Below are 25,195 nucleotides of genomic sequence, written 5' to 3'. Positions count from 1 at the left end.
CCAAGGAACAATTTGTCTTTGAAAATATTATGCAGAGGCTTTACAATTCTCTGTATAAGTTCTGCAACCCCTAAGCTTGTTTCAATGCATTGATTTTTGAAGCCATTCCATGGGGGCTAGACTTCCTTCCATACCCCAGGGAAGCAAGAGTGGGCCTGGTAAGAGGCCAGACTCCACACCCCAGTCCAGCCAGAATCACACTATGTTGATAGACTGACAGATACCTCTCAACACTCTTTAGACAGACATGGATTTCAAATGGGATCCTCATGTGTTTCTTATTAAAGGCATGAGAACCCCAAAGAAATAAGCCCACAGGACACAGGAATGATCTATTGGGTCCAGTGGCACATTCCTGTAATCCCAGCTACTTGGAAAACCAAGATGGTATAATCTCAAGTTTGAAGCCAGCCTTGGCAATTTAGAGCCTGTCTCAAGGGGGGTGCTGATGTAGCTTAGTGGTAGAGTGCCTCTGGGTTTGCTCCCCCAGCATCACGACAAAAGGAAAGGAATGATCTCGTTGCAGGTGTAACGAAGACATTAAAAATGGCATCACCAACCTGCTTATGTATGTGAAGAGCATGAAGGGTCTCGCAGGGATCCGAGATGCCATGTGGGAGTTACTTACCAATGAGTCCGCCAATCACAGCTGGGAGGTGGTGTGTCAGCGGCTTCTGGAGAGGCCACTCTTGTTCTGGGAGGACATGATGCAGCAGCTCTTCCTGGACCGGTTACAGGTGAGGTGGAAAATCACATGGGCCGGCATTTCACAGCCCAACCCTAATGCGGTCTGTGTCTGTCTTGGGAGACTTCTGTCACTTCCTCAGTGCATTCTTTCCCTACTTATTAACATAGCCGGGTTCCAGAGCTAACAAGGACACCAGGCCTTAGGCAGATGGCCAGAGTCAACCCATGTCCATCAGTCTTGGCATCTTTGTTCTCTGCTACACCATGTCACTTCCTAAACATGAAGAACATTCTGATAACTAGGATAAATTGTGATTTGGGTAACTTGTTTTGAAGTTTCCTTAAAGGAATAGTGATTAAAACTCTTTTCTCATTCTCTCTTAGACTCTGACAAAAGAAGGCTTTGAATCCATCTCCAGGAGCTCCAAAGAACTCCTGGTCTCAGCTTTGCAGGAGCTTGAGAGTAGCACCAACAACTCCACATCGAATAAGCACATCCACTTTGAGCAGAACATGTCTCTCTTCCTCTGGTCAGAGAGTCCCAGTGACCTGCCTCCAGATGCTGCCTGGGTCAACGTGGCAAACCGGACTCAGTTCACCAGTAGTGGCCTCTCAATGAAAGCCCAAGCTGTTAGCCCTTGTGTGCAGAACTTCTGCTCTGCCCTGGACTCCAAACTGAAGGTTAAATTGGATGACCTCCTGGCTTACCTTCCCTCTGATGATGTGCCTCTGCCCAAGGATACTGTCCCCATGCAGGCCAGGAACTCTGCCTTTGACAGATACGCAGATGCTGGGACTGTGCAGGACATGCTACAGACTCACTCTGTGGCATGCATCAAGCACATCATGGATTGCATCAAGGTGGAGCTGCAGAACATCGAGGAAGTTGTGCAGAGCCAGCAGGATGTCCTCCAAGGCACCAAGCTGCATGCAGTCCTTTTCATGGCCAGACTCTGCCAGTCTCTGGGAGAACTGTGCCCCCACCTGAAGCAGTGTATTGTGGGAAAGTCCAGGAGCTCTGACAAACCAGCAAGGGAGGCTAGAGTCGTGAAAAGGCCGGGGAAGGGCAAAGCTCAGGAAATCCTTCCTGTGCAGGCCAAGTGGCAAGAGGTTAAAGATGTTCTCCTCCTGCAGAGTGTGATGGGCTACCGGGTCTGGAGCTCAGCAGTTGTGAGAGTGAGTGATGGGACTTCACAGGATCCCTGGGTCACCTCCCTTGCTCGTGTTCCAGTCTTGCCGACCTCTTAAGGTGCCTCAGTAGTAAGGGAATAACTGCTTATCTCATGTAGTTACTTTGGCCTTACATTTGTTTTTAGCCCAGATTTTATAGACGGAAGCCCTGCATTTTTACCTTCCGTCAGATGGAAATGAAAGGCTTCCTGCCTGGGCGGAGCTCCATATTTCTGGGTCTTCAGGGTAAATGCCATAATCCCTTCAGTCTCTACTCATCTTTTACGTATGACATTTGACATTAGTAGGGAGGTTGGCAACCACATTCCCATTGCTGATCGTGGCAACTGGATCAAAGGAGAGTGGTGTTGGCCACTTGTCACCCCACACCTAACCCCCAGGAGTGGGAGCTGATAGTTTTAAACAAACTCTACAAAAGCTCTGAAGGACTTACATGTGGCCATTCACTTTTTATCACCAGGTTCTGATTCATGGATTCACCCAGTCATTGCTTTTAGATGATGCTGGCTCAGTCCTGGCCACAGCCACCAACTGGGATGAACTAGAAATTCAAGAGGAGACAGAGTCTGGCAACAGTGTCACATCCAAGATCCGACTTCCTACACAGGTGAGCACTTTCCATTGTCACAGGGGCCTGGGCTGAAAAAGGAATAGAACTGCTTTTGGGGGAAGCAAAACCATTTTAGAAAATCATTCAGCATTGCAACTTCTGAGTAGTAGCTCAAAGTAAAGTTCAACTTTACTGTGGGGGCAGAGTGGATGTAGCACCACTTCAGTAGCAGACTATCTGAAGAGGTCAGTAAATGATTCTTTCCTTTTGTAGCATGGGCTCTGTGCTAGTTATAGAACCACGTACCCTTTAGTGACAACAGCAGCGTAAAGCAGGTGCCACCTGCCAGGCCAACCTCAGGCCATGGAAAGGACAACTTAACGAGGGGCTCTGTTAAACAGTCTGCCTGTAAGAGGTGTCTTCATTGGAGAGGGCAAGGTCCCCATGTGTGTGCCTTGTAAAGATAAATGGACCCACTTTTACTATGAATGGTCATTTAATTGGTGCAAGCTGGCAATACGACATTCCTTGTTCTTTCAGCCATCCTGGTATGTGCAGTCCTTCCTCTTTAGCTTATGCCAGGAAATTAATCGGGTTGGAGGTCATGCCTTGCCAAAGGTGACGCTGCAGGAGATACTGAAAAGCTGCATGGATCAAGTGGTAGCTGCCTATGAGAAACTTTCAGAAGAAAAGCAGGTTAAGGTAGGTACTTGAGTGTTTTCCCACTGAAAACTAGAAACCTCAGCCGATCTTGGGCTTATGCAGTTCACATCAGGCTCCGAAGTGTGTAGTACCCAGCCCAGGCATCTGGTTTTATAAATACACACTAACAGGTTTGGCGTGGCTTCCAGCTCTGCCATTTTGCACCCACTCTCAAGGGTCAAACAGGTCTTCATGGAGAAGGCAGTTGACAGACAAAAGGATAAAAGCTATCACAGGATCAAAGGCCCAGCTTCCAAGCCTGGCACTGCCACTTTTCACCAGGCAAGCTTCAGGCAAATCATTAACCTGTTTCCTCAGCATCAAATGTGACCAGTAGCTGACCTGCTCAACTGGTTTCTTCACCCATAAAAGGAAGCACACCCCACGCTGTGCCCACCGCAGTGGGAGAGGGCAGTGACTGTGACAAGGCAGGTGCAAGCACACAGAAGTGCTCACTTAAGGAAAGTCCTTGTCCCCCGGCCTTCACAGCCCTCTTGCTTTCCGTGATACTTTCTGCCTCTGGGTTCCATGCCATTTCATTAGCAACATTTTTGAGAGGTACCAGTCCTGGTTTGGGGAGGAATCTGGTTCAGTCTCCTGGGCGCCCACACATCCATCTCCTTTATGCAGGAAGCCTGTTCCTTTGCAGTAACCATCAACAGCACTGAGGCCTTTCTTTAGGGCTGGGACTTTTCCCCGATGTTTGGTTTTGAGATGAAATTTCTTACATAACCTGTTGTTGTTGAGAATAAACAGGCTCTGAGTGGGAACAGCATCTGCTTCTGCCATACCATGCTGAGGCCACTCAGAACACACAGCTGTTTGTTGTGCCACAGAAGGAGCGGCCTCTCAGCAGGGTGGGAATTCACTTGCAGAGAGAAGGTGCATTCCCAGTAACCCAGAACCGGGCACTACAGCTCCTCTACGACCTGCGCTACCTCAGCCTTGTTCTAACAACCAAGGGTGAGGAGGTGAAGAGTGGCCGAAACAAACCCGACTCCAGGTGCCATATCCTCTCCCGGGCTCCCCAAGGCAGTCTCTTATAGTGCAAGTACCAACATTCCCCCACTTCCAGGGTTTGTCTGAGGGTTTTTTGATTTTACAATGGGGGGTAAGCGATAAGCATTCAGTAGAAACTGCAATTCAAATTTTGACTTTGGATCTCCCCGGCCACAATACATGTGATGTGACCCTCTCCTAGTGCCACATTCTGTGTTGCTGAGCTGTGACGTTCAGCTGTGAATTTATGTATGTTGCTCTCAGTTCGTGGAGGGTTTGGGGGGATGTGGCCCCACTGTAGTCAAGGAGCACCTGTCACCCTTTCCAGGATGCTCCCCAGGTCTTAAGACAGTGAGTGCTAGCATTATCAGCCCATCAGATAATGAATGGCTGCCTGCCAGATAAATTCCACAGTCAAGAGAAGTAGGTGGAGCCTTATTCCTGCGTCAGCCTCACCACTGCTCATGTAACTTGAGCTCTTAATGCTCCCCCTAAAAACTCAATGTGGGCAAGAGGCAGACTTGACTTCGTCACGGCAGGTGACCTCCGTAACACAAATACCAAGTCACCACTTCAGCTGTCTGAGATCCACTTAGTGGTTTCCATTATACCTATAAAATACAGTAAGACTGTTTCTTGTCCTTAAATGTTATGGAGAATAATGATCCTAATCCTCTCAGGATTGAGAAAGTGACTGACCACCTGGAGGCACTCATCGATCCATTTGACCTGGACGTCTTCACACCACACTTCAACAGCAACCTCAACCGCCTGGTGCAGCGAACTTCTGTAAGTCAGGTCACAGGTGCCTGGGGAGAACTAAGTGCCACAGGCTCAAATTGTAAAATAAACCTGCTCCTGTACTTACTACTCCACAAAGCAATCTTGGGAGGGGGCAAGACACAAACAGCTGAGTTTAGTTATAATGGCTAAAAGAGGATTAGATAAAATCCCACACACAGGGCACCATGATCATGACCCCTTTATTTGTACATAAGGATTATTAGTTTTACCCAAGCCTCAGAAATAAGGAATAAAAAAAACTGTTACCAGGAGATTCTGATCCATGGCAGTGATTAAAAAAAAAGCAATTTGAAGCATTAACACACTGAAAGAACAGCCCCCCAAAGAGGTCATTCTCTCTGACCTGGACAGCCAGAGCCCCACATTGTCCTGTGGTCCTTTTGTCAGGTTCTGTTTGGCTTGGTTACCGGCACAGAGAGTCAGTTCACCCCCCGGAGCAGTGCATTCAACTCCCAGGAACCCCACAACATACTGCCATTGGCATCAAGTCAGATCAGGTAAACGATTTGGAGAGACTTTGCTGGGCCCCAAAGCTGCCTGTTCATGCCACTGAAATTCTTTCCTCTCGTCTTGGAGGTTTGGACTTCTTCCACTGAGCATGACAAGCACTCGGAAGGCCAAGTCAACCAGCAGAAGTATCGAAACAAAAGCCCAGGTTAGTACCAAGAGCAAGAGGGTCTTCCTATGGATCCTGTCCCCATCTCCCCAAGCCACCCAATCAGCTCCCTTTGAAAAAACTGATAACGAACTGAGTGACAAAATGCACTAATGCTGCTTTTAATGGCGGCACAATAGAGAAATACAAGGTTTTACTAGCTTGAGCTAATATAAGTTTTTAAAGATGCCCATTGACACTATCAAGTAGCCTCATAATTTAAATGTATCCCAGGCTGCAAGGCTGTAGAAAATGTCGAAAGGATGGAGATGGTTCCTTTAGTAGAGTAAAAAAGAGTTCATGGTCAACCTGCCATTATGATTATACTTACTTGGAGAAAGTCCTTTTGTTCTGGTGATGATTTCATCTTCCATTATCTTTTATTTGGGTGGAAAATAAAAGCTTGCTTCCTCAAATTTTACATTTTCTTAATACACATTTTGTTTCAGTAGGATGCCTCCATTAAGCCTGCAGGAGTCCTCCTGGGTATTTCTGAATTGTGTTGTGTATGCGTGTGTTTGAGAGTTCACACAGCCTGTCTTCTTACAGCATTTAGTTGTTGTTTGCTTTATTGTTAGACAAAACATTAGCAATGTGTCCTTTCCGTATTCCCTGTCATTAAAATCTGGTTTTTAAAATCTGAGAGACAGTAGATTAAAAAAGAAAGGTCAAGTTCTTGCCAAAACCCCGTGCCCCATCAGCATGGCCTTTGCTATAACGTCCTCCATACTACATTTCCACAGCACGCAGCTGGCCTTTAAAGTCTGTCCCTGCTAGAGGAACAGCCCATGGAAGGGAGGTATGCGTGTGTTCTTTCCCTAGGACAATCCTCATTCTCAGATTTTAGTTGTTACATAATGAAATCCTGTGCTGTTCCATGTCGTTTTCCAATCCTAACAAACAGCAGAGTCCTCTTAGTGGAGTCATCCATGCTTCTCAGCTCTGCTATACTTGTGTGGCCTCCGAGTGGAATGGAGTGTCAGGGGAGAGGGCAGGTGGCTTCCGGTGGACTCTAAGGCACTTCCTCTACTTCCAATGGCAGGTTGGTCCCCCGGAACTCTCCAGAGCAGATGACCCGATGCATCCTGGCTCCTTATTCAGACAGCTCGTCAGCGAGGAAGACGACTCATCTGCATCTTCATTATTCAAACTTGGCTGGCTCTCTAGTATGACTAAATAATTGGGAATACTTCCATCTCTAAATAAATACTGCTGCATTCTTTTCTCCTAAAGATGCCTCTGCTCATTTGTTTCTAAGCCACGCCAATCTTTCCAGTTTCAGTGATGGAATGAGGCCCCCAGTCACATTAGGGGTGACTTTAAACAAAGTTAATCCTTGTCCAACACTTTACAGTACTTGTTACTTCAGGTACCAGTTCGCGCAGCTTACGCTTCCTCAGTACTCACAAGTGCCTTAATTATCACCACTGCAAGGGGAATTATCAGTGAGAGCACATGAGCTGCTGATATGAGTTTGTGAGCAAGATAAAGAGTCATTACTACTTTTTACTTCTGAAACTATGCAGTATTTTCTACTAGAGTCTGAGGTGCAGACTCTGAAGGAATACTGGTGCAGAGTTATCTGGGTATACAAGAGTCTGAAGGACATCCTCCCTGGAAATACAAATATATAACAGAGAGGACACTTACTGGGAGGGTGCTTCGCTTCCACAGTCTAAACTGGATCCTATTATTCTCCTGTTATAACAGAGAGTACTTTCCACAGGATGTGTACATACTAAGAGGTAGTACGGCAGTTAATTTCAGTGCAAAACTGAATCAAGCTTTCTATATTTTGGAAAAAAAACAAACAAAAAATGCCCTTATGTTTTTCATGGAAACTAGATACTCTTTACTAGTTTATTGAATTAAAAAATTGAAGATCCCGCATTTTTAAAAGGCCCTTTACATAAAGTAGAACTTCTAATTGACAGATTTGGAGATCAGTCTGAGTTGGACACACTATGGATGCAACACACAGATGAGATTTCCTCACACCACTGCCTTGACATGGATTTGATACCCTCCCTTAAAAGAATCCTATAAAAAAATTGCTTCAAAGCCCCTTTGAAATTGCAATAGTGCAGCAAAACCACAAGTAAACAACTGCCTGTTAACCTGTTATTTCAAATATAGACTGAAAAGCCAACAGGCATTTTTTGTGTGCAATTTTTTAAAACAAATTGTAAGTTGAAATATCAAATCTGCACAGCGCTGTCCCTTCACAGAAGGCAAGAAACTGCCCACGCATCATGTCGGTGGCCGTCCTCGGTGCTGTAGGCTGTGAAAGTGGGCCTCCTTCAGGGTCTGGTTGATGTGGAAGTAAGGGCCTTGGCACAGTGCAGACTGCTCGGGCATAGGCTGAGGGGTGTTGGGGCTGGATCCGGGCATGACCTGGCTTAAGCTGCTCTCTGGCCCGCTGGCCCTGTCAGGGCTGTTGATGCTGCTGCTGCTGCTGCTGCTCCCACCACTGTCACTGCTCGAAGACTGGAAGGAAGAGGAAGAGCCAGGTTACCATATGCCTGTTCCTGCAGTAAGAGCTTTACTATAGTTTAATTTGCACCCTACTAAGAGTTTTCTTCCCTCTTAGCTCTAAGACTATCAGCATGAGCACATAACTGGGCTTTCAGGTTCATGAAGCACATTCACCTTGGACACTGCATTCTATCCTCATAATTGCCCTGCTGGGTCAAGTGGGATGGATTACCCCTGTGACACAGCCCTGGGAGGTGGTGCATCCAGATTCAAGCTCAGACCTCTGGACTCCACATCCTTCATTACTTTGGATGTGTGTGGCAGTACTAGCTGCTGAATCCAGGGCATTCTATCATTGAGCTACATCCCCAGGCCTTTTCAATTTCTGTGAGACAGTCTTGCTAAGTTGTCCAGGCTGGCCTGGAACTTGCAATCCTCCTGCCTTAGCCTCCCAAGCAGCTGGGATTATAGGCATCCACCACCATGCCCAGTTCTTCAATTATATCTTAATTCCTTTACATATCGTCTATGCTTTTGCCATTCATTCCAATAATTTCCATAAACCAAAGAAAGAAGTTCTCAGTCTACAAGCTAAAGTGTCAGTCATTAGTATAAGGTATAAAAAAGAAAAAAAAAAAAAAAAAAGTGTCCTTATTACTAACAAGATGGATTCTGGGCACAATGCACAAGTTAAGATAAAAACCTATGCCAACTTTGTGATCATCTCATCCTGGATACAATGGTGTTGCACAACCACTCAAGGCACAAAATATACTTCTTATTAAGTTGTATGGCATTTTTGCACAGTATGCATATGTGTATGGTACAAGCATGCTTAATTTTTTCAACATAACATGACTTAAGTGTTTTAATCATGCTGAAGATACTCAGCGGTCCCTAATCAAAGACAAATCACTCAGAAATTCCTACTTTCTGACAGGATTTGTAAAATGGAAGGTACTGCCAAGGATCCATTTCAGAATTAATGGCATTTTACAATTTACCTTTGTATGTTAATATGGTGTTTGAATATGCACCTGCTTAGTAATTCCTATTGTCTATTTACCTAAATAATACTAGAAGGAATAAATCATGAGAAAATTAGGATTCTAATGATGATCTGATACATGTTATTTTTTAACTCGCCCCTTTGATACATTCAACTTTACCCTCAAAGACACTGGTTTTGAAATAACAGTTTATAACTATGCGATCTCCACATAAGGCACTGGAAAGAAAGCAAATCATAGTAGTTATACTAGAATGGAAGGATTACAATTGCTTAATTTTTTTCTACCCTCCACTATAGCTTTTTTGTAATGTATTATATATGTCATTATAAAAAGAGTACATACATATACATGTATGTCCTTTTAATTTATGCCAGTCACTTTTTTGGGGGGTGCAGGGGTTGTTACTGGGGATTGAATCCATGTGCACTTTATCACTGAGCTACATCCCTAATCATTTTTATTTATTTTCAGACAGGGTCTCACCAAGTTGCCAAGGCTGGCCTTGAACTCGCCATCATCCTGTTGCAGCCTCCCAAGTTGCTGGGATTACAAACATGTGCCATCATGCCCAGCTTATGTCAGAATCACTTTTGAAGTAAAAAGCCAACTTGAAAATTTTACTCTACAAAGACCTCTCCTAACCTAGTATAACAACCTAGGATGGCCACATACCCCTTAAGAAAGTCATGAAGGTTTAATGAATAGGTCACTACACTGGATCAGAAACCCACCGCGCAGAACGCTTTGTTTCCTCTTAGTCTGTTTTCTTTACTGTTTTTCGTTACAGGTACTGTCTGAAAATTAAGGCAAGAACTAGAATCAGTTTGAAGGAAGTCAATTTTTTATCTCAAATTATATTTTCTTCATACTATAGTAGAGCAAAGTATAATCAGAAAAGGTAAAAATTCTTTAAACCATTGAAAAGATTCCTATAGAGTAACTACTTAAAAAGATGGTAAGTACACTTGAAATTTGTAGTTCATTCAAAAAAACTTAAAATTTTATAATGACATGTATAAAAATGTTTACTGTTTAGCCTTTTTTACAATAGCTAAAAACTGGAAATCACCCCAAACATCCAACAATAGGGAATTGGTTAAATTACAATGTATTTATTATATACATACTACAGAATTATACCCAGTCATTAACAATAATGGTACAAATGCACATGTTCTAACACAAGGAAGAGTCTCAACATCTTTTTATATCTGTTTTTAGTATATGTTAGTTTTTAAAAAAAATTTTTTAAATATATACCTATGTACATGCATATCACAAACACTATGGAAGGATGTATGTGACTAAGCATTTAGAATTGGATCTTCTATTTTTAGTATTTTCATTTTCTGCACAAGAAAGTAAGTTGAGGACAAAATTTGATCATGAGCAAGTGAACTAAATTGCTACTACAAACCAATAAGGTTTTTAGTTCCTTCCAACTCAAGACTGAGATTCTAAAAGTACCAATCCCTGTCGAAAGACTGTTTTATCTCCCTTAACTAAAGAACTTCTAACGCTTTCTGGAAGTGAAGACCTCCTCAGAAGAATATGCCTCTTGCAAAGGATCTTTTTCATCCCTCATCCTGAGACAAGGAAACAGCTCCATCTGGTGTAGAGCCCAGGTCTTCCTTCATGCATGTGAAAGGCCCAGGTTATAAAGCCAAGAGGTCTTTAGCTACACGCATACAGTAGTTTTGTATGATGGATGCTCTTGTTCTCTGCCAGCCTACAGAGGAAAAGCAAGGCTTTCTGAAGGATGTGGCTTTAAGACGATACAGCACTAAAAGCAACCTCAATCAAGAAGAGTGGAAATTCACGGGACCTGGTGGCTCACACCTATAATCCCAGCAGCTTGGGAGACTGAGGCAGGAGGCTCGATTGTGAGTTCAAAGCCAGCCTCAGCAAAACTCAGTGAGTCCTTGTCTCTAAATAAAATACAAAGTAGAGCTGGGGATGTGGCTTAGTGGTTGAGTGCCCCTGAGTTCAATCCCTGGTCCCTTCCCCAAAAAAGAAGAGTAGAAATTCATCCCAACACCCACATTTCAGACACTATTTTTTTTAAATAAGACGTCCAAAATTGCTTTAGTTATAGTCACTTCCATCAAGCAGGCCAATGGTATGTTTACCCCAATAAAAGAGTGCCTATATAAGATCAGGAAAATGTACTTCTAATACATATGAAACATTATAAACCACTCAGAGAACAATACATGTCTCTCAAAGGCACTCAGCTTTTTATTCTAGCTCAGTCCAGGCTTCTCACTGTTGGAGAGGCTTTGGGAATACCTTATAATCTACAGATGGGCCAGGATTTTTCAAATTGAGGGTGAAACTCACTGGTGGGTCTACCCAGCCTAAAGGAAGAACAAAGTACAACCTGGTAAGGATAACTCCTCTGTGAAGGCTTTCTTCAATGATTCACAAATATATATGATACATAGTCTGTCACAAAACACAGCACTTTTCTGTAGGACAGGGCTGAAAAAGTCTGAAAGTTATTGTAATTGATCTTGGAACACTGTGAAAAAGCGGCCTGCTTTATGGGAAGAAGGAAAGAACATTATTTACTTTTAACTCAAAGGCATAAAAGTGAATTTTAAGTTTCTATTAGTGCCTTAATGGCATTCATAGAAGCAAAATGGTTTTGTCATTTAAAACAAAAAAACTGAAAGAGGAAAAAAAAAATCAGACTGCCCCCACCTGGTGATGCTTTTTAATTATTAGATTGAGATGGAAGGTATTGGATAGTTCATGGTCATGAAAGTTAAAATGCTATCCTAGCATAGAATCATTACAAAGCTCATTTTCTTTTATCTGAATTATTCATTCAGACTTAGGCTGGGGATATAGCTCAGTTGGTAGTGTTTGCCTCGCAAGCACAAGGCCCTGGGTTCAATCCCCAGTACCGCAAAAAAAAAAAGAAAAAAAAACAGACTTAGCAATAACATTGACCATGCTATTTTCATGAGAAATTCGTAGTAGCAGTCAAAAGAAAATAAGGCCATGATGTGTGAAATAAAAGACACTTGCAAATTCATCAACACAAGCAAAATAAGTTGATGAAACTCTGACCAAGAACCTCCCTATATGATATATGAAAGCAACACAAAAGAGTGCTGTTTTGAAAATCTGTTCAGAAAAGGGAGGATTCTACATTAGTTTAGGCAACAATAAAGTCTACCATTATAAACTTGTAACTACAGATACCTGGGTGAGACCGACAAAACAACTGTCCTCATAGTCCACTGTGGAATCACCTCCGGGCTTTAAGTGTACGTGTCAGGGTGCCACTGTGAGACAACACCTGTAAGCAGCAGGGCACACGTGGTTTTCACATCTAATTGCTGAACAATAACATGTTCAGCAAGAGGCATTTCACAGGGCTGCTCAGTGATTCAGTTAATATTTACTGAGCTTAATCAAAAAGAAAATGGTGGCCATGCATCCACTGATAACCACAGCCCATAGCTACCCCAATGACAGAACTCCAGCAATGGGGAGAGGCTCCTTTGTGAATGACATCTGCTGGGCCTAGAAGGAAGAGGAAGATTTTTAATAGGCATGGAAGGACAATCTGGAAAATCCAGAGCAAAGTCAGAAGAGAAGAGTGTGCTGGATAGCAAGATCTAGCAGCGTGGTGTGACTGGGCTCACAGCAGGAGCTGGTGAGAGAGAAATACAAGAGAGGTCATAACCAAATGGAAGAGCCCTGGAATCTGCAGGCAACATTTCTGAGCAGATAAGCCATGCTCAGGTCTACCCTGGGGAGTGAGGAATCCAGGGATCTGTGTGTGATGAATGAGACGGGGGAGACAGAAAAGAGTCCCACTGGGAGGTCTCCTAACACAGCAGGAGGCAGGCCTGAGTCACTGTGGGAAGGTAAAGGAATATGTGCCACACCCCAGAGAAGAATGGCAGGGAGACTGCAGAGGGAAACATCCAGTTGTCCTGGAGGACCCAGAACATGCATAGCTACCAGCAGATGCTCAACGCACATCTGCTCAGTGGAAAGCCCAATGGTGAACCTCAAGCGAAGGAGGAGCCAAGGGGGGAACCAGGCGCAAAGAAGAAGAGGGGAAGGCTGATGAGAAAATATCCTCAGTGGCTGCAGACAACAAAGCCAGCTGGGGGTCATGTTGAAGAAAAGAGGAAGCTGAAGAGAAGAGGTAGGAAGGAAAAGAGAACCTCAGAGGTCAGCAAAATAACCCACGGATAAGAAGAATCTGCGAAGTGCCAGACGAGGCTCTCAGGAGTCAAGAGAACACACAGCACAAAGGCAGAGGGCCAGGTAAGTGTACGCTGTGAAGGAGAGGATAAGCTGAGGCAGTTTATTTTCTCAGGCCACAGGCCTCACATTACTCACCCCAGTAAGGCCTGCCTTTGATTTTATTTTTCTAGGGTGTGAAGTCAGTTTAAAAGCAAACCCATCTATGCTCACGGCAGAAACAAAACACGTCTAAAGACTATATTTACTAATACTCTTTAGAAAGCTGTCCAGGGAGGAATCTGCTGAAAGCTCTGCTTCGTAAAACGTAAAAAAGGAACCAGAATATATGTGTATATTTATTATTTTGAACCATGTTTTCTCTTCTTAATTAGAAAAGCAGATCAACCTAATATTTTTATCTTCTTCCAAGCCCCAGTTTCCTTCCATCTCCACTTCCCCATTCATTGGTGCACTTAATTTACATGAGCTTCAAAAGAGAAAAAGAAATCTCACTCATAGAATATATTCTCTGGAGTCATAATGAAGTTCATTTTCATTCTAAGACAGCTGCAGGATCTGGACTGAACGTGAGAGAGAATCCTAGACAAGTCTATTAGAGCATGTTTAAGTGCCCAATAATTTCGGAAAGCTCCAGGTTTGCTAACACTGGTGAGATCATAAGATTCCAAATTAATTCAGGGAATTAATTAAAAAACACTTTCTAAATAAGCGAGGAGAGAAAATGCAGGTGATGGGGTCCTTTCAGCACTGCCAGAGTGACTTGATTCAGGAGTTAAAGAGGGCTCCGAAGGTGGGAAGTGAGGTCAGTGCCTCAGGAATACAGATTCCTCTGCATTTTAGGTTTGCTTTTTGTACTGTATTTGGATTTTGAAGGAGGTTTACAATGGAAGAGATGAAGGATGAAACTGAGACCACTTCCAAGGTTTCTATACCACTCTATGTGGTTAAGTATCCTGTGTTTAATGAGCTAGAAAGATTTGCATCTCAGACACTTCCATTAAGGTTGAAAAAGAAAATCCAGGTCTCACACAAGATACCACTATGAAAATTTTAGAGAAAAAAAGTGTAGACGTTAACTTCATGGAGATCCTTCTTCATATGGCAGCTGATGATGGAGAAGAGTACATGACTTAATGATCAAGTCAGAATTCCAGACCTAAATGAAAAGGCATGAGCACTTACACAGAATCTCAGTAAAATTCCAGATGAGATCAAGGACAGAGCAAGGTTTCTGCAATCAATGATACAGTTAGTACAACAGGAGAACTTCTCCATACAGTGAATAATGTCTTCAAGAAACATCAGTGTCAGAACCGCAGGGCACTTGAACACCAAAATAAAACACCTATAATGTACTCCAAAAGTTGCAGCGATATTCTGAAAACACATAAAGATGGCAAGGCAATAAATGTGTTCATGAGTGCCAATCCACTAAGTCATCAAACCAACTTAATACTTCAGTATCAAGATCTTCAAAACTGTGGACTGAAAGCCGTATGCCAAAAGATAAACTTCTCAGTGGCAGTATTAAACTGCCTTTATCTATTTGAAAATTTGTATAAAGTATCAACCCTATCTGAAAGGATCTAATCCAGGATGCTGAATGGCATTATTGCCATCTTACCTTATTTTTGTAAACTACAGCTTAATCATAACCTCACACTGAACATTTCACATCACTTTTGCTATTATCATTCTTTATAAAGAATAATATGCCAAAAGAATCTACACCTTAATGTGTCACTATATAACACTCCTTAAAAGAACTATAAATATTGGAGTTCATTTCTAGCATTTTAACTTGAAAGTAATAAACTACAAACTAATGTATCAACATTTAATGCAAATATCGTTTACATATATTTGCCAACAAATAGTTTTCATCTGGTAAACTTTTCTTTACTTGAATAAAGATGTGTGTGTGTGTAGGAACAGAAGGCCAAAACAACTTGATATGATGTCGAAACAACTTCTAATGGGAACTTAATTGCAGTTTATAAAAAATATACTTTTTGTCCTTAATCACTTTGGGCAAAAAGCAGTGGATGGAAATGTTTGTTAGTTGTTACATAGGAGATACTGAATATTTTTCATTATACTTTTTGTCCTTAATCACTTTGGGCAAAAAGCAGTGGATGGAAATGTTTGTTAGTTGTTACATAGGAGATAGTGAATATTTTTCATTATTTCTAGTCTTGTTTTAAGAAACTTCTAAGAGATGTCAGTTTATAATATCTCCAAACAATGCTACTTTTTGAACTGTGTAACATTTTAGATTTTACTCTGAGAAATTAAGTATTTCTGGTATGCTGGGCCTTAATAAGTTTTGTACACTTATTTTTTCAAACACTGGCACAATTAATAATAATTTAAAGCTACATCAACAGTTGGTTTGAAATTGTCATGTTGATATTACATATACTCTTTAATTACATGCGCTTTTGTTTCACCACAGAGAAATTTTAAGGAAATTATATATCAAGGATTCATGTTAAATGATTTCAGTTTCATTTATAAAATAAAGGGGAAAAATCAGAATTTATCATTTATAAAGATATTACATGTTAAACTAAAATTTTAAAAAAGAAAAAGCAGTTGTTAACTTTTCTGTCTCCATGAACAAATAACATCCTTTCTGTACCTATTTCCTTTATAAGGTGAAGTTAGACCATGTACTGTGTTTTAAATTCCTTCCTAATGACATCCTATTATTTATCATGTCATTTTCTTTAAATTTCCACAGGTCAAAAAATAATTCTACTTGCAGAAAAAGATATGTATGTATGTCTCTGCAATAGTCAGCCAGTTTCCTACCTACCTGGTAGCCTCCCGGTAGCTGGGAGGTGATACCACACATCACTTACACTGTGCGCCAGTTTCTTAAAACATACACTGCAAATTAGACTGACAGGACTTCCTCCGTCTTGAGTGAACTCTTTAAGAAGCTAATTTTTAGAGTTAATTTGCTACAGGGTAAAACACATAACCCTAATAATTTCACCCAAAAGAGAGCCTATCAAAACAGTTCTGTACCTTAGGATGTATCTACTACCCTGAGAAAGATTAAAAATGAGAATGGAGTAAAATCTAAGAGCTCTAACCATTTTTTAAAATTAAGCAAGGGGTAGGAATGTAGCTCAGTGGTAGAGCACTTGACTAGCATGCAGGAGGCACTGGGTTTGATCCTTAGTCATAAATACATACATACATATTAGGCTAAATACTCCTGCTGCCATTTAATTCTGCTTGGTTAAAACAAGCTGATTTAGGGCTGCGGTTGTGGCTCATTAGCAGAGCACTTGCCTAGCATGTGTGGGGCACTGGGTTCAATCCTCAGCACCACATAAAAATAAATAAATAAAGGTATTGTGTCCATCTACAACTAAAAATAATTTAAAATAAAACAAGCTGAATTATAAAACACTAATTTTAAAGTCACATGGATGACCTGGTTCTATTATTTTTTTGGTCTGACATGCCTCTGCACTCTCACTAAGAGTACCCTTGGGATTTTAGATTATGAACATCAAGTTTCCCCTTCTAGCAGAGATAAGAAAAAGTTTCAGGATGTTCTAGGTAAGCCATTTATGTTTTATCTCTACATTTTTCACAGTGCTCAATCAAAATGATCTTGGAAAGAGAAGTTAAAACACAAAATTCAGTCTTCCTATTTAAAAAAGGCATTGCTTTTATTCACTCAAATAGAAGTACTTTTTACAAAGAATATATCTAATGACCAGAAGTCAGATATACATGGAAACTTCTATGTCATTTGTAGATAAAGATATTAAAACTGAAGGCAAAGAACCTTACTCCTACTACACATAAAGATACAATTCAAACTAAAAAGGCTGATCCCTAAGAGAACAAATACAACTAAGTTAAATCTAGCCAGTTTCTACCCATCCAAAGAGCTGCCCCAGATAAGACAACACTGCTACCTTTATATAGGACCCACTGGGAAGTCCCAAATTGATAAATTATTTCACTTCTTGCTCACCAAGGAGAATCAAGCCTAACTTGGGCTAACATGATTCATCTGGAATGAGTTAACAACAAAAATATTTAATATTATACTGGTAACAGATTTTAGCTTAATTGAAAAAAGCAGTATCCTATCCTAAAATTAAAATTCAGTCTTTGAGCACCAACTAGAGTTTGGGGGAAAAAACACTACACCCTAACTACTTCTTTGTTTTTTCTTGATAGAAATCTAAAAGTGCTTTCCAACCAATGCTATACCATGGCACTACTTGGAAAAATATTTAGACAGGTAGAGGAACCAAGTATGGTGACACAGGTCTGTAATCCTAGCTGTGGAGGCTGAGGCAGGAGGCTCACAAGTTCAAAGGCAGCCTGGGCAACTTAATGAGCTCCTGCCTCAAAATATTTTTTTAAAAAAGGTTGTGGGAAGTGTGATTGGATTTAGCTCAGTGGTAGAGCACCCCTGGGTTCAATACCTGGTAGCACAAAAAAGAAAAGACGGTGGAAAATGATTCTTCTCTGTTGCTACAATTCAAGAGGAGCTTGGGACCTGGCTGCCTGGATGTGTCTCCTTTCTTCTGTGAGGCAGCCCAGCCCACATCACCATTAGGAGCAAGCAGCTCAGCTATCAAGCTCCAGGGCCCTGCTCCTTACCCGCCTCTTACTGAACGGGTATCTTTGGGCAAGTGATGTTTTCTGTGCCCCAATTTTTCCATCAGGGAAGTAGAAATTTTTCTCCTCCTACTAAAATGGAAGGAAGAAAATGTACGAAGGTTCTCTCAATCTAACTAACATGACAAATCAATTCATTTTTGATCCGCATAGCATCCAGGAAAGAGGAACTCTCTCCAACTTACAGATAACAGAGGTCCTTATAACACAGTTTAACATAAGCTAAACTTTCCCATAACTGCCAATATTATCACATTTAGGAGGGAAAAGTCACTTTCAGAAATTAGTTAAAAGTAACAATTTTAAATCTTTCTTAATATTTAAACAAATTCCTCCCAAATAAAAGTTCAAGTTACAAGAAAACAAATTTTAGAATTAAGGTATTTCAGGAAAGGCACAAGGAATGGTTCCTCTTAATCTGAGTTTTTCTAAAGGAAAACTGGCCCCAGCTTAGAATTAAAAGCAACCCTTTTATTAATCATGTTAATAATAAAATACTTCAGTATATAAATTATTAACAAAATTAATAACATTATTTTCCCTTTTATTTACATAATTGTTGAAAAGGAGCCAAATATCTCTAAACTTGTTTTTGTGCTACAAACATAAGACTCTATTCCAGGGCTGGAGATGCAGCAAAGTGGTGGAGCACTTGTCTAGAAGGTGTGAGGCCCTGAGCTCAATCCCCAGTACTGCAAAAAAATAAATAGAATATATTCCAGTAGAGAAAACTCAATGACTCAGGGCTTCACTGCCCATTTGAAGAGATCTCCCCTGCCTTTTGCCTCTCCAGCTCTCATCCAGTTCATTTGCCCTCGTTCCTTGCTGATGCCGTCACAGAGGGAGCACAGCACAGCACAGCAGGTTGCGTGGGCAAATGCTCAGTCAGCAAGGCTGGACCTAATGACTACAATAGCCCACGGGTGGACCCTGACCACCCGCAGGTTCAGATAAAAACTACCATATAGACCTTAGATTATAATGAAGACAATCTAGTTCATGCTGTAGAGAAATGATTGCAGAGTTGTTCAACAGCTCAATGTCTTTAGACAAGTTAGAACAAGATACATGATCCAAGAGGTTAAAGAACAAGACACTGTTTTCTTCTGATACCAATGTATAAACTTTAGAATTGAGTAAAGGCCATTTTCTGCAAACAATTAAGACCAAAAATAAAAACCAACAAAAACGAATCCTAATGTGTCTGGTTTAGTTAAAACAACAGAAATGTTTAATGTAAAAACAAAAAGCTGATGATTTTCCTTTCTGTTCTCGGTAATCAAAACTGTAGACAGGGCACTGGGGAGATAGCTCAGTCGGTAGAGTACTTGCCTTGTAAGCACAAGGCCCTGGGTTCGATCCCCAGCTCCCAAAAAAAAAAAACTGTGACAGGGGGAAGTGATTGATACATGATGAGTTAGGCCTACTACTCCCTTGAACCAATGAGAACATCAGACACCAGAGTTTACATACAGATCTAGGAAGGAAATACTGATGCTCACGTTATGAAGTCATCTCTGCACTCTTTCAGTGATAGTCCTACAATTCAAGAGTAACGGAAACTCCATTACTGTTAAATAGTTTCATCACAAAGTTCATGGCAGCCTCTCATCTTTGGTTTTCTTTCATTCCTGAGATTCTCCGATTATCATACTAAATGAAAGCGCACATTATTTTTCTATTAACCATAAAAAAAGAAATTGAAAAAAGCAGGTAAGATTTTAAGAGGGACAAAAAAGGCTACGAGAATTCAGGTCTCCACAGAAGGAATATTCTAATCTCAACCTGTTCATTAACTGTTCCTGAATATTACCTACATGGGAGTAACAGATTTTCCCCTTTGGGGGAATGACTTTGGACTGCTGGTAAGGGAAGAGAGGATATAGGCCAAATCTTGTTATCAGGAACTAATTAAAGAATAATTCATTCTAGTGTGTGAGAATTCTATAAAGTACAAGGCTATGATTTAGGAATCTGTCATTGTAGCATTTCTCCATTACTGCGACAAGTTTTAAGGATCAAAAGTTTAAGGTGCATAATTTAATATAGCTTTACGTTAATACTGGCTTTCTTTCTCCACCACAGAGTAGCCTTCTAATTACACAAAAAAATTCTTCCCACTTTCAGGAAACCAAAGTTGTAGAAAACTTCAAGAGCACTTCCCTCCATCCAATCCCTCCCTCCACCTGATGGACAGAGTTCTTTCTAGAACATAATGAAAAGTAAAAACACTTCAAAATGGCATCGTGCATACACACACATTTTACATAATCTGCACAAAGTTTCCACTGAATTCAAGCAACAGGATATGTTTATCTTAAGGATGATTACTGGTTGCTGAATTATAAAATAGGTGTTCAGAGACAGGTTTTCAAAGGTCCACGACACTTCTATAAATACCTGTGTGGTGTGTGTGTGGAGACAGAGAAAGGGGGAGGGAGGGAGGGAGGCAGGGAGAAAATATGCGTAAGCATACACTGCTTTGCTGTGAAGAGGGTACATAACTCCTCAAAGGGGTCAAGACTAAAAAAAAGAAAAAGGTTGAAACCACTTTAATTAAATAAGATCACGTTTGTTCTCTGAACAAATTTCTTTTCTTTTAATTACATGACATAAACTAGGTTATTTAGTTAAGCAGTGAAAACAACTCAGTCTATTACCACATTTCCTACCTCTGTGTCCCAGGAATCCTGAAAGACAGGGTTTCTACTACTCCTTTTGGTCTGGGGGGGAAGATGGTTATCTTCTTCATTGCCATTCCTTCTTCTTTTCCTGAAATTAAAACACAAGAAGGGGGGAAAAGAATCCAACAATTGATCTTTTTACACTTAAACTGAAAAGGTATAAATCTGCCCTGTTGCCTAAGAGAATTTAATTTACCACATGATATCCCAAAGGGTAAAAGCTGGAAGTAGCAGCAACACAGTCAAGCTTAAATTAGTAATACTAATTTCTAAAAAGCCTGACAACATCCAAACTCTGCTGGGAACAAAATAAGAAGAGGTTAATAACTAAGCTTTCAAACTCCATGTTTCTTCTTTCCATATTCTCTGAAATGACAACTTCAAATTACCTAACTTTATTTCCTTCCATACGACAACATTGAAGAGATAAGTGGCTGCCTTTGACTATTTGCCCTGAAAGTCCTTATAAAAATGGTGCCACACAGGAGTATCACAGACTCATGGTAGCCTCTTTCTTATCTTCAGTTTTCTGCATCCCTGATTTTCCCCCAATTATCACACTAATCAAAACCTCTGTGCCCTCCAGAGGATTTGAATATTCTTCTGGGCAATCACTGGAGGAGCAACTCTTGGTCATGTTGACCTGACTGCTCTGGCCATGCTCTATTGTGATATAATAGTCACTGCATTTAACTAGGTTGTTACTTTGAGACCATATCATAAGCAGCTTAAAATTTCTGGGTGTAAAGAAAAATCACATCTTTTTCAGACAAGTGCTCTTAGATATATGGGAGAGACAAAAAGGTATGCACTCTATGCAAAAATTAAGTGCCATCGGGATTTCTAAACCCCAACCCCAACAGTTAGGTCCTATACGGTAATTATTAACCACATAGTTACTTAAATTTAAATAAAATTTAAAATCCAGTTGCTAGGACACACTACCCACATTTCTAGTGCAAAATGGCCATGTGTAGTCAGTGCCTGTTGCACTGGACAGCACAGATGGAGGATGCTCCCTTTGCTGCAGAAAGGGTAGGACCAATCAGAGGTCACACACACAATGCATAGCATATATTATGAAGAAAATGCTTAAAGGTTCAAATTTCTATAATTAAAGAGACAAAAGGCGAGTGAGAGGAAAAGTGCTTTTTGAAAAGAATATAAGCTTTTTGGGGGGTATACTATCTTCTATACAATTATCAACTTCTTAAGAGGGTAGAGTTGGCTTCTGTGACAGGCCCTTGATCTAAGGTTTTGAGTTGAAATCTGGATGTTGTACAAACTTTATCAGTGTTGCCTCTGTTCCCTGTACGATGCAACATTCTAAATACTTCTAACTTTATTAATGAGCATGGACCCCAGTTTAGATCTGGAATAATAAAAAGTGAGTGTTTACCTAATTCTAAGATGCAGTTATTTGTAAAATAAGACCATCACTTAGGTTAGATCTTACTTATATGTTATTCTTTATATATTTGGAGGTTAAAAACTAGATGAATTCCAAGTTAATGATTAAATGAATGTGCTATAATTGTAAATTTGGACAAAGAAACTTTTACTTTCATAAGAACATGATCAGAGAATTTATGTGGGAATGTGCTGCAGCAGAAAAACACTGTCTGCTGGGAGCCAGTTGACACCAAAGAGAAACTCATTGAATGGCATGATGCTGGTCCCTGAGCACTGGTTTCATCAGTATGTCAACAGCTGATTATGCTTTGGGTTGCTGAGTCACTCTAACCAAACTTATGAGCCTGACTAAAATTTGCCATTTGCCATTTCCTCATTTATAACAGGGGTTGTATCTTTCCAGTGTCAAGAATGTCAAGGGGATTGTATAGCCCCCTAAAAAAAGAAAAAGAGAATCTTAAGAACAAAGTAGGTAGGTTTATGAATTCCAACTAAACCCTGGGAAAGCCACATAAAATATCCCTATCTCATATTCGGTTGATTCTCAAGGTACCAACATTATCTCTCTGGCCTGTGGGTGTTTTTCTCCTTCAGGTAGTAATGGATTAAGAATGAACCATACCTATTCTTCATTCTCCCTTTTTTAGGCTCTGAGTAGAGTCCATCTTTGAAATTTTCTGCTTTCACCAGTCTTGTTAATTGGCAAGATTACTGCTTCATGCTCATCTGTCAGTACGATCAGATTATAGCTTTTGACATTAATGCCACAGACCAAGTTATAATTTTGGCAGGCACCCTGTAATTAATTATATTCTCCCTTCACCATCTAGGTACAGATGACTGTTTGGCATCTGCTACTTCACAGGATGGCCGATTCTACCACTTTTTGTGATTTTATCTATCTCCAACCTTCCTGTCATCTTCTAGAGGCTAAGCAGAGAAGTAATCTTAGACTATGGGGCCGGTTTTCAACCTTAAAAAACAAAGTAAAAGAAATCTTGTTTTTTACTAGGACAAGAAACTAAGTATACAGAAAAATTGTTTTAAATTAGGACTCCCTCACCAGACACTATGGTTATCAGCCTACTCTGGGGAACAATTTGAAAAAAGTCACCATCTTAGATCAACCCACCTCAAAAGTGAGGAAACATAGAGAAATGAACTGACTTGGAGATGGTAAGACAGATACAGAGAAATGAACTGACTCTGGAGCTGGCAGACCTGGCTCATGACCCTCCATTAAATGCCAGGTTAAATGAAAAGCAGGCAAGAAAAGCCTGTCCAAACCAAATTACTTCTTTTTAAAAAGTTACCATTATAAACATTGAGATTATTTGTAAACATTCTAAATAATAGAAATCTACCATGTGTATAAACACATTCAGATTATTTGTGTACAGTACTGGATAAAAGGAATTTTTGCAGGAAATTATTTAGACTTCTTTGGGTATGTGAGATGACCCAAGAAAGTATCGGAACTATAAACCGGGATTGGGAAGCAAACAATGTCAGATCAGGCTTACTTTATCTTAAGATCCTGTTCCTAATTCTGATGGCATGTCTGTAATTGGGCCATAATTTCAATCTGGCCTAATTCAAACATTTCAACAATCTTGTTAATAATTGGCAAGATCAGTGCTTCATGTTCCTATTGGTACGGTCAGATTATACCTTTTGGCATTAATGCCACAGACCAAGCTATGACTCTGGCAGGCACCTTATAAATTCAAATTTAGTCCACTCTTCTCTTCCATGCAAATAAGGTGCTTTATGCCCCACTTGCTACATGACCCAAATCAATAATCCAATGCAGGCTGAGGAGCCCTATGTTTTCACTATGATACCAAACAACCTCGGGATGCTTTTGATAACCTCAATGTCATAAAATAACTGTGTTTCAGGGACGCCTCCTTTGGAAAGACTGCCAATTATACTTACAGCCAATGAAAACAAGGAACAAAAAAAGATTCAGCATAATCTACGAAGGTAACCCTATGGTCCATCTCACTTAGGCCTGAAACTACTATGGAATAAAGAGTTGTGAACCTGGAAAGACCAGGATAAATTGACTGATCTCTCTAAAATCTGTTTCCTCGAGGAAAGAGTCTGACTTGGTGATCTACAGGTTTTCACTTCAAACTCCATGATGAGGAATTTTTCTCATCTGAAATAAAGCTGATCTTCTTCACTCTGGGGTAATGCACCCCAACTTTCTCCTCCCGGGCTTCTTGCAGAAAATAATAATAATTATTATAATAAAGAACTCCAGCTGAGGCCCGGCTGGGTGGCTAGGCAGTGAACATCTCGCCTTCGGAGTCAAACGGCCCGGCTGAAAACAGTTTAGAACCCTGCCTGTTACTGCCACAGCCGAGACCACGGCCGCCTGGCCATCGCCCCCCCAGGCTCACAACCGCCCGGGCAGCGCGCCGTCCTCCCAAGCCCCGCGGCGGCGGGGTCCAGCCCACCCCCGCTGCTGACCTTGGGAGCGCGCGGCGCCCGCCCCGGGGCTGCCCCTCCAGGACCAGACATTCCTCCCATCCCCCACCCGCCCAAATTGAAGACAGGGACGCTTCAGGGCCACCGTCTGTCCCCCAGGACGGCCTCCCAAACAGGAAAAGACAGCAGAAGGAACAAGGCGGAAAGAGCAGCGCTGGAGCCGGAGTCACCCCTCCGGCAGGCACCACAGGACCAGGCGCCCGGCCACTCGCGCATCCCTCTCCCCGCCTCCCCGCCGCAGAGCGGCCCGACGGAGCCCCGCAGCGCTCAGGCTTCGTGGACCCCCGCTTCGCGCACGCCAGACTTCATCCCCGCGGCCACCAGGCGAGGGGCCGGGCAGGAAGGGGGTCCCTTCTCTCTCACCTGGGGCGGAGGCGCTCGCTCATGGCAGCTGGTGGAGGGGAGCGACGCGGCGCCGCCCCGCGCGAAGAGCGAACAGAGCGGGTCGTGCTCTGGCGGCCGCCACGCCCACCCCCTCGGGCCTTGGCTCTAGCCGCCGCGCGGGTGGACGCTGCGGGCGGTGAGTACCCCTCGGTCGGACCCGTACCACCGCTACTTCCGGCGTCTCCTCCGCGCCCCCCCATGTCGCAGCCGCCGTGGTACCGCCCCCTTGCGGCTGCGCAGTGGCGCAAAGTCGGCC

General features: G+C 41.8%; 2 protein-coding genes and 1 pseudogene across 9 annotated transcripts in view; 2 read left to right on the top strand and 1 right to left on the bottom strand.

Annotated features, from left to right (window-relative positions):
- Cog1 (component of oligomeric golgi complex 1) overlaps nucleotides 1-6,814 on the top strand; it is an 11,974-nt gene extending 5,160 nt beyond the window's left edge. The window contains exons 6-15 of one of the 7 annotated variants that reach the window (XM_047544173.1): nucleotides 527-737; nucleotides 1,072-1,863; nucleotides 2,339-2,485; nucleotides 2,969-3,130; nucleotides 3,967-4,133; nucleotides 4,810-4,918; nucleotides 5,321-5,430; nucleotides 5,510-5,588; nucleotides 6,041-6,074; nucleotides 6,631-6,806. In XM_047544173.1, the coding sequence (XP_047400129.1) occupies nucleotides 527-737; nucleotides 1,072-1,863; nucleotides 2,339-2,485; nucleotides 2,969-3,130; nucleotides 3,967-4,133; nucleotides 4,810-4,918; nucleotides 5,321-5,430; nucleotides 5,510-5,588; nucleotides 6,041-6,074; nucleotides 6,631-6,662 (1,843 nt within the window). In that variant the 3' untranslated portion in view covers nucleotides 6,663-6,806. Of the gene's footprint in view, nucleotides 1-526; nucleotides 738-1,071; nucleotides 1,864-2,338; nucleotides 2,486-2,968; nucleotides 3,131-3,966; nucleotides 4,178-4,809; nucleotides 4,919-5,320; nucleotides 5,431-5,509; nucleotides 5,589-6,037 lie in introns of those variants that run through there. The other 6 variants (XM_047544174.1, XM_047544175.1, XM_047544169.1 and 3 more) reach the window with 6 other exon arrangements.
- On the bottom strand, nucleotides 5,094-25,171 carry Fam104a (family with sequence similarity 104 member A). 2 transcript variants are annotated; one of them, XM_047544200.1, is made up of 4 exons: nucleotides 24,919-25,171; nucleotides 20,635-20,734; nucleotides 9,808-9,870; nucleotides 5,094-8,075 (listed from the first exon to the last, which is right to left on the bottom strand). In XM_047544200.1, exons 1-4 carry the CDS (start codon nucleotides 25,137-25,139, stop codon nucleotides 7,839-7,841), a joined length of 621 nt encoding a protein of 206 aa, XP_047400156.1. In that variant the 5' UTR covers nucleotides 25,140-25,171; the 3' UTR covers nucleotides 5,094-7,838. The 2 variants fall into 2 exon arrangements, with proteins under 2 accessions (XP_047400156.1, XP_047400157.1); XM_047544201.1 differs by lacking the exon at nucleotides 9,808-9,870 and having other exon boundaries at nucleotides 24,919-25,169.
- On the top strand, nucleotides 14,190-17,980 carry LOC124981052 (programmed cell death protein 10-like; annotated as a pseudogene).
- Nucleotides 25,172-25,195: the final 24 nt, after the last annotated feature.

Source organism: Sciurus carolinensis, chromosome 3 (assembly GCF_902686445.1).
Source record: "Sciurus carolinensis chromosome 3, mSciCar1.2, whole genome shotgun sequence".
NCBI lineage: Eukaryota > Metazoa > Chordata > Mammalia > Rodentia > Sciuridae > Sciurus > Sciurus carolinensis.
This window is presented reverse-complemented; position numbering and strand designations above follow the sequence as displayed.

Coding starts and splice junctions, on each gene's coding strand:
- Fam104a (XM_047544200.1), bottom strand. CDS start 25,139: ATGGGGGGGCGCGGAGGAGACGCCGGAAGTAGCGGTGGTACGGGTCCG. Junction 20,735..24,918: donor AGCGAGCGCCTCCGCCCCAG/GTGAGAGAGAAG, acceptor TTTTAATTTCAG/GAAAAGAAGAAGGAATGGCA. Junction 9,871..20,634: donor AGGATTCCTGGGACACAGAG/GTAGGAAATGTG, acceptor CTTAATTTTCAG/ACAGTACCTGTAACGAAAAA.